The 9,266-nt window shown below is 47.8% G+C and overlaps 1 protein-coding gene across 1 annotated transcript in view; it reads left to right on the top strand.

The window, feature by feature from the left end:
• Positions 1–2,586: 2,586 nt before the first annotated feature.
• galnt18b (UDP-N-acetyl-alpha-D-galactosamine:polypeptide N-acetylgalactosaminyltransferase 18b) overlaps positions 2,587–9,266 on the top strand; it is a 127,825-nt gene continuing 121,145 nt past the window's right edge. The window contains exon 1 of the mRNA XM_056279079.1: positions 2,587–2,818. Within this exon, the coding sequence (XP_056135054.1) occupies positions 2,590–2,818 (229 nt within the window). The 5' untranslated portion in view covers positions 2,587–2,589. The remainder of the gene's footprint in view (positions 2,819–9,266) is intronic.

The raw sequence follows: 9,266 nt of genomic DNA, 5'->3' as shown, positions 1-9,266 counted from the left end.
AAACAAAAAGCAAAGTGTCATGCCCAAGAACAAATGACACAAAAATGGGGAGGGAAACAAATGCATGGGCAATACCCAAAAAGAGAAGGTGAGAAAGATGTAGACCAACATATGATCAACCAATGGCTCAAAACAGCTGGGCTGGAATCCCAAACAGAGGGCTTTATCATCGCTGCCCAAGACCAGGCCATCAAGACCAGTTACCAGAGCAAAATCCTCCAAGATGGCACAGACCCAGTGTGCAGGATATGTGGTCAATTCCAGAAAACCATTGACCATATGGTGGCAGGGTGCCCTGAGCTGACCAAAACTGAATACCTACAAAGACACAACAAGGCCGCCACATACCTGCACTGGAACATCTGCAAAGAATTCAACACCAACACAAAAGAAAAATGGTACGAGCACGAGCCCCAAACAGTAACAGAAAAAGGCCACATCACAATCTCATGGGACATGCCAGTACAGACAGATCGTGAGATGAAGGCCAACAGACCAGACATCATCATCAAGAACACAAAAGAAAAAAGATGCCTACTCATCGACATGTCCATCCCGACTGAAAGGAGCACCTCAGTAAAAGTAACTGAAAAACTGTCCAAATATAAAGAACTTGAAATCCAGACTGAATGAATGAGGGGAATGAAAACCACAACAGTACCAGTAGTGATAGGAGCCCTGGGACTTGTAAAAACCACAACAGTACCAGTAGTGATAGGAGCCCTGGAACTTGTAAAAACCACAACAATACCAGTAGTGATAGGAGCCCTGGGACTTGTAAAAACCACAACAGTACCAGCAGTGATAGGAGCCCTGGGACTTGTAAAAACCACAACAACACCAGTAGTGATAGGAGCCCTGGGACTTGTAAAAACCACAACAATAACAGTAGTGATAGGAGCCCTAAGACTTGTAAAAACCCCAACAGTACCAGTAGTGATAGGAGCCCTGGGACTTGTAAAAACCACAACAGTACCAGTAGTGATAGGAGCCCTGGGACTTGTACAAACCACAACAGTACCAGTAGTGATAGGAGCCCTGGGAGTTGTAAAAACCACAACAGTACCAGTAGCGATAGGAGCCCTGGGACTTGTAAAAACCACAACAGTACCAGTAGCGATAGGAGCCCTGGGACTTGTAAAACCACAACAACACCAGTAGTGATAGGAGCCCTGGGACTTGTAAAAACCACAACAGTACCAGTAGTGATAGGAGCCCTGGGACTTGTACAAACCACAACAGTACCAGTAGTGATAGGAGCCCTGGGAGTTGTAAAAACCACAACAGTACCAGTAGCGATAGGAGCCCTGGGACTTGTAAAAACCACAACAGTACCAGTAGCGATAGGAGCCCTGGGACTTGTAAAACCACAACAGTACCAGTAGTGATAGGAGCCCTGGGACTTGTAAACAAAGGGGTGGAGAAATACACCCAACGGATCCCGGGTAACATCAGAATACAAGAACTACAGAGGATGGCACTACTTGGAACATCTCATATCCTAAGAAAGGCACCATCCATCACATAGACTTCTACCTCATTCTAACCCTAGGCCCAAGGAATGGACCCGCCCACTTATTATGTTGTATTATGGCATAAAGTTAAAGGACATTTGTATCATAATAATAATGATAATTATAATGATAATAATGATGATGATGATGATAATACTAATAATAGTAATAATAATAATGATGATGATAATGATAATAGTAATAATAGTAATAATGATGATGATGATGATGATACTAGTAATAATAATGATGATGATGATGATAATGATAATACTAATAATAGTAATAATGATGATGGTGATGATGATGATACTAGTAATAATAATGATGATGATGTTGGTAATAATAATAATAGTAATAATAATAATATACTGGGCATGTCACCGTGCTGGTGCTTGCGGGGAGCTGTCATTGTGAGTATCGCAGCAGCAGTAGCTGCTGCCGTGTGTCTGTTGTTTCTTAACTTGTGAAGCGGGATCACATCAGTACGAGTCTAAACTCCGTTTCCATGCAGGCAGGCGGGAGGGAGGGAGGGAGGGAAAATGAAAGCAGGTGTACACCAGATGACATTAGATGTCAGTAGTGGTGAGATGCCGCAGCGCGTCCGTTCTGCCGCCCAGAACCGGGGCCAGACAGTCTACAAGCTGTTCAGCGTCTTCCGGTGTCTGAACAGTTTGTGTGGTGAGTTATGCAAAGCGTCTCGTTAGCTCCTCCCACATTTCGTCATTAGAATCGCAGCGAGCTCCTGTAAACGACAGGGAGGCTGTTACGCACCCCGTCCATCCAGCCAAACACCCGTCCCTCCCTCCCTCCCTCCCTCCCTCCCTCCGTCCGTCCCTCCAGTCCAGTCCCGGCGGATCAAGCAGGGATTCTGCGCGGGTTCCCTTCCTGCTCAGGCGCAAGCGGAGCCGTGTGCGGAGCAGAAGGGCCGGACGGCGTGTACCTGCACCTGTGGATGTGTAGGAGATCAGAGGAAATCCCTAAAGTCCTCGCTGGTCGGAGGAGGCTGAGCGGCGCGGGCCGTGCCGCGGTGGGACGGGACGGGACGCAGCCTGCATGGAGGAGGGATGTGGGCATGGCTTGCACCAGGAGAACCAAAACTTTGGTGTCCACATGCGTGATCCTGAGCGGCATGACCAACATCCTCTGCCTGCTGTACGTCGGCTGGGTCACCAACTACCTCGCCAGCGTGCACGTTCGAGTCCCGCTGCCCGTCGCCGAGACTAAGTTCGAGACTGACAACACGCTCCGGATCATAGAGAGACTGGACCGACTGGAGACCGTGGTGAACCAGCACATACAAGGTACCGTCATCCCTGTTCTATCTGTCTCTCTGTCTCTCTCTCTCTCTCTCTCTCTCTCTCTCTCTCTCTCTCTCTCTGTGTCTCTCTCTCTGTCTCTGTCTCTGTCTCTGTCTCTGTCTCTCTCTCTCTCTCTCTCTCTCTCTCTCTCTCTCTCTATCGCTCTCTCTCTATCGCTCTCTCTCTGTGTCTCTCTCTCTCTCTCATTCTCTACATCTGTCTCTCTCTCTCTGTCCATACTTTGCAGGGTTGGATGGAGGACAGAGGGTGATGGCTGGTTTTATCAGTCAGCCTGTGTGTGGTTTTAATTTATTTGTATTTATATGTGTCCTGCCTGTGTGTTCTGCAGCAGTAATGTAGGGGGTATTTGTGTATGTGTCCTGCCTGTGTGTTCTGCAGCAGTAAGGTAGGGGGTATTTGTGTATGTGTCCTGCCTGTGTGTTCTGCAGCAGTAATGTAGGGGGTATTTATGTATGTGTCCTACCTGTGTGTTCTGCAGCAGTAAGGTAGGGGGTATTTATGTATGTGTCCTGCCTGTGTGTTCTGCAGCAGTAATGTAGGGGGTATTTATGTATGTGTCCTGCCTGAGTGTTCTGCAGCAGTAAGGTAGGGGGTATTTATGCATGTGTCCTGCCTGAGTGTTCTGCAGCAGTAAGGTAGGGGGGTATTTATGCATGTGTCCTGCCTGAGTGTTCTGCAGCAGTAATGTAGGGGGTATTTATGTATGTGTCCTGCCTGAGTGTTCTGCAGCAGTAAGGTAGGGGGGTATTTGTGTATGTGTCCTGCCTGAGTGTTCTGCAGCAGTAATGTAGGGGGTATTTATGTATGTGTCCTGCCTGAGTGTTCTGCAGCAGTAAGGTAGGGGGTATTTATGCATGTGTCCTGCCTGAGTGTTCTGCAGCAGTAAGGTAGGGGGGTATTTATGCATGTGTCCTGCCTGAGTGTTCTGCAGCAGTAATGTAGGGGGTATTTATGTATGTGTCCTGCCTGAGTGTTCTGCAGCAGTAAGGTAGGGGGGTATTTGTGTATGTGTCCTGCCTGAGTGTTCTGCAGCAGTAAGGTAGGGGGGTATTTATGTATGTGTCCTGCCTGAGTGTTCTGCAGCAGTAAGGTAGGGGGTATTTATGTATGTGTCCTGCCTGAGTGTTCTGCAGCAGTAAGGTAGGGGGGTATTTATGTATGTGTCCTGCCTGAGTGTTCTGCAGCAGTAAGGTAGGGGGTATTTATGTATGTGTCCTGCCTGAGTGTTCTGCAGCAGTAAGGTAGGGGGGTATTTGTGTATGTGTCCTGCCTGAGTGTTCTGCAGCAGTAAGGTAGGGGGTATTTATGCATGTGTCCTGCCTGAGTGTTCTGCAGCAGTAAGGTAGGGGGTATTTGCCTCTTTTTAAAGGATGCACACCAGGAGGCTCCCCCTGACGGCGGCCTGCAACACCGCTCCTCTCCTTGAAGACTGACACAGTTTGGTGTATTTTGAGCCTGACGTTTATAAAAGTGTAGTGACGGGGGAAGACAGGGTGATATGGGAGCTCTCTGGGAAGATGCCAGGCTGAGCTGCAGGGAGACTTCTGACCTATTTAGCAGCTCAGTCAGTCCTACTCACTTCAAACCGTGTGCTGATTTGGAATGGACGGGATGCTTTAATGAAATAACGGTGGTTATGGTTTTGTGTAGATATCCTCCCAGTTTGTGTTGTTCCTCCGCGTGTTGGCTATCATGTACCTTTTATCCTTGTACTTTATACTTCATACTGTAACGCACACACAACCAGGGGCGTAGCACAAAATTCTGGGCCCTATACATAAGCAGTCTCTGTGGGCCCCTTTCCTCCTTTGTCGCTCACGCATCACTTTTTGGACTTCTAGTATACTGTGTGTTATTTACAATCACAGTACATTCATCTATTTTAACCCGACTTAACCTGACTTAACCTAACCTTAACATAACTTAACCTGACTTAACCTAAACTTAACATAACTTAACCTGATTTAACCTGACTTAACCTATCCTTAACATAACTTAACCTGATTTAACCTGACTTAACCTAAACTTAACATAACTTAACATGATTTAACCTAACTTAACCTGACTTAACCTAAACTTAACATAACTTAACCTGACTTAACCTAAACTTAACATAACTTAACATGATTTAACCTAACTTAACCTGACTTAACATAACTTAACCTGATTTAACCTAAGTTAACCTAACCTTAACATAACTTAACCTGACTTAACCTAAACTTAACATAACTTAACCTGATTTAACCTAACTTAACCTGACTTAACCTAAACTTAACATAACTTAACCTAACTTAACCTGACTTAACCTAAACTTAACATAACTTAACCTGATTTAACCTAAGTTAAGCTAACCTTAACCTGACTTAACCTGACTTAACATAACTTAACCTGATTTAACCTGACTTAACCTAAACTTAACATAACCTGACTTAACCTAACCTTAACATAACTTAACCTGACTTAACCTAAACTTAACATAACTTAACCTGACTTAACCTAACCTTAACATAACTTAACCTAAACTTAACATAACTTAACCGGATTTAGCCTAACTTAACCCAACCTTAACCTGACTTAACGTAACTTAACCTAACCATAACCTAACTTAACCTGACTTAACCTGACTTAAGCTAACCTTAACATAACTTAACCTGATTTAACCTAAATTAACCTGACTTAATGTAACTTTTCCTAACCTTAACCTAACGTAACCTGGCTTAAACTAACCTTAACATAATTTAACCAGATTTAACCTAACTTAACCTGACTTAACCTAGCTTAACCTAACCTTAACCTAGCTTAACCTAACCTTAACCTAACTTAACCTGACAACCTGACTTAACCCGACTTAATCTAACCTTAACATAACTTAACCGGATTTAACCTAACTTAACCTAACTTAACGTAACCTGAACCTGACTTAACGCAACTTAACCAACCTTAATGTAACCTAACCTGACTTAACCTAACCTAACCTAAACTTAACATAACTTAACCTGATTTAACCTAACTTAACCTGACATAACTATCTTGCAGTGATTGAAAAAATGTACACTCGCGACAGGACATTTTGCACCTTTTGTAAGGGGTGAGAGGGGCCTCAGAGAGCCTCCACTATTTTCTTTAAGTCCCTCAACTGATGTATTGAGCCAATTTTAACTGAAGTTATGACACTAATTAGTTAGAAATAAAAATTTGCAAACCAAAACAAACGTGTAATTCCAGGCTTCTCGAGCCCCCCCCCTTCCTTCTGGGCCCTGGTAGGTACACCCCCCTCCCACTACGACGCCGCTGCCACAGCTCTCCTGCACCCTCTAGTAGTAGTAGTGGTAGCAGTATTGGTAGTAGTGGTGGTACTACTAGTACCACACAGTCCTGGTAGCTGTAGGGTTCAGTGTGACACGACAGCAAGGGTACAGTGGCGGCGGCCATGATGTTTGGCATTATGAGACTGTGTGCTGAGGCTGAGCAAACATCTCATGTGGAGACTCGTCCAAATGTCCCTTTGGCATCAGCACAGCGCTCCCTTATGGTTCAACTGCAGCTGAAGAGACACATATAAAGGTTTTTCTTGACTAAGAATGAAAATGTGGGGCTGAACAGTTCCCAGATAACCGATGTGACTGGAACGACAACGTGTTTAAAACGTACACCGGTGCAGCAGCAACATGGAGGTTCTAGAAAACCTCCAGCAGGAAAAAGACGTGATGCAGATGGTCCAGGTCCATGACCACCAATACTACCGCACAACAGTGCTCCCATATAGTCTGGTGCAGTTTGTAGTCAGTAGCGTATCGAGAGGTTTCAGTCAGGGCCTTCAGTAACGAACTGCCCCCCCCACACACACACACACACACACACACTACTGCATCACAACAAGACAGCTGATCTTCAACAACCACAACACACACCGCTCTGCACTATAGCAGCTATTGCAGCATCACCATAACATCTGCCTTTATGTCACCCAGCAACCAGACTGCACACACACACACACACACACACACACACACACACACACACACACAGACCCACACACACACACACAGACCCACCCACCACATGGCACAACAGCCAGACTGCACACTGTTAGAAGTGGTGGGGGTTATATTTGTCTTCTTTTCTTACGTACTTGGACTGGTTTTCATGGAGAAGTGATTGGAGGTGTGGCTAAGCAGCCTTTGTAAGAGGACGTCACTGTGAGGCGCGTCTCCTGGAGGTAGTTAATGGCGGGAGGACGTCACTGTGAGGTGCGTCTCCTGGAGGTAGTTAATGGCGGGGGGACGTCACTGTGAGGTGCGTCTCCTGGAGGTAGTTAATGGCGGGGGGACGTTACTGTGAGGTGCGTCTCCTGGAGGTAGTTAATGGCGGGGGGACGTCACTGTGAGGCGCGTCTCCTGGAGGTAGTTAATGGCGGGGGGACGTCACTGTGAGGCGCGTCTCCTGGAGGTAGTTAATGGCGGGAGGACGTCACTGTGAGGCGCGTCTCCTGGAGGTAGTTAATGGCGGGAGGACGTCACTGTGAGGCGCGTCCTGGAGGTAGTTAATGGCGGGAGGACGTCACTGTGAGGCGCGTCTCCTGGAGGTAGTTAATGGCGGGGGGACGTCACTGTGAGGCGCGTCTCCTGGAGGTAGTTAATGGCGGGAGGACGTCACTGTGAGGCGCGTCTCCTGGAGGTAGTTAATGGCGGGGGGACGTCACTGTGAGGCGCGTCTCCTGGAGGTAGTTAATGGCGGGGGGACGTCACTGTGAGGCGCGTCTCCTGGAGGTAGTTAATGGCGGGGGGACGTCACTGTGAGGCGCGTCTCCTGGAGGTAGTTAATGGCGGGAGGACGTCACTGTGAGGCGCGTCTCCTGGAGGTAGTTAATGGCGGGGGGACTTCACTGTGAGGCGCGTCTCCTGGAGGTAGTTAATGGCGGGGGGACGTCACTGTGAGGCGCGTCTCCTGGAGGTAGTTAATGGCGGGGGGACGTCACTGTGAGGCGCGTCTCCTGGAGGTAGTTAATGGCGGGGGGACGTCACTGTGAGGCGCGTCTCCTGGAGGTAGTTAATGGCGGGGGGACGTCACTGTGAGGCGCGTCTCCTGGAGGTAGTTAATGGCGGGGGGACGTCACTGTGAGGCGCGTCTCCTGGAGGTAGTTAATGGCGGGGGGACGTCACTGTGAGGCGCGTCTCCTGGAGGTAGTTAATGGCGGGGGGACGTCACTGTGAGGCGCGTCTCCTGGAGGTAGTTAATGGCGGGGGGACGTCACTGTGAGGCGCGTCTCCTGGAGGTAGTTAATGGCGGGGGGACGTCACTGTGAGGCGCGTCTCCTGGAGGTAGTTAATGGCGGGGGGACGTCACTGTGAGGCGCGTCTCCTGGAGGTAGTTAATGGCGGGGGGACGTCACTGTGAGGCGCGTCTCCTGGAGGTAGTTAATGGCGGGAGGACGTCACTGTGAGGCGCGTCTCCTGGAGGTAGTTAATGGCGGGAGGACGTCACTGTGAGGCGCGTCTCCTGGAGGTAGTTAATGGCGGGAGGACGTCACTGTGAGGCGCGTCTCCTGGAGGCGATATTATGAACCCTACATAGGCCTCGCCAAAATCCCGTTTCTGGCTTTGTCACGTGTGCGCCACCGTAGCAACGCGAAAATATGTTGTTATGGGGTTAGCGCTCATCAAGGAAACGCTGTACACCCACAATTTAACCTGTCTAAGTTATCCACAATCAACATTAATATAATACCAATAACGTATCCAAGGAGCAGAGGCAGACCTTGTAACCTAAAATTGTTAGGTTAGTCAACTTAAGGCTATTCTTTCCCTCACAATCATAATTTCAACCCCATGGTTCACTTTTTAGACGATTCATAAGTTATGTAACTTAATATTTTGATTATTTTTAATCAAAACCAAAAATAATCTAGTCTATTTATTAGATATATGTTCATTTTCAGACAACTAACGTTATTTACCTCCGTTCTGTTGTTGACAGCCAGCAGTCCAAAATTACAAAAGCAGCCAGCTGTCCAAAATTGCGAAAAATACAAAATTACAAAATTGAAGGTAGCTAACGTTAGCTTTGCTTCGCACCGAGTTGATAGTTGATTGTTTCCTTAGCAACGCAGCGGAAATCCGGCGTCCGTTCGCGAGATTTGGGACAGGGTACGGGATTTTGGCGAGGGCTATGTAGGGTTCATAATATCGCCTCCTGGAGGTAGTTAATGGCGGGAGGACGTCACTGTGAGGCGCGTCTCCTGGAGGTAGTTAATGGCGGGAGGACGTCACTGTGAGGCGCGTCTCCTGGAGGTAGTTAATGGCGGGAGGACGTCACTGTGAGGCGCGTCTCCTGGAGGTAGTTAATGGCGGGAGGACGTCACTGTGAGGCGCGTCTCCTGGAGGTAGTTAATGGCGGGAGGACGTCACTGTGAGGTGCGTCTCCTGGAGTG

This window comes from Lampris incognitus, chromosome 4 (genome assembly GCF_029633865.1).
Source record: "Lampris incognitus isolate fLamInc1 chromosome 4, fLamInc1.hap2, whole genome shotgun sequence".
Lineage (NCBI taxonomy): Eukaryota > Metazoa > Chordata > Actinopteri > Lampriformes > Lampridae > Lampris > Lampris incognitus.
Note: the sequence above shows the minus strand (reverse complement) of the source record. Positions and strands in the feature narration are given on the sequence as shown.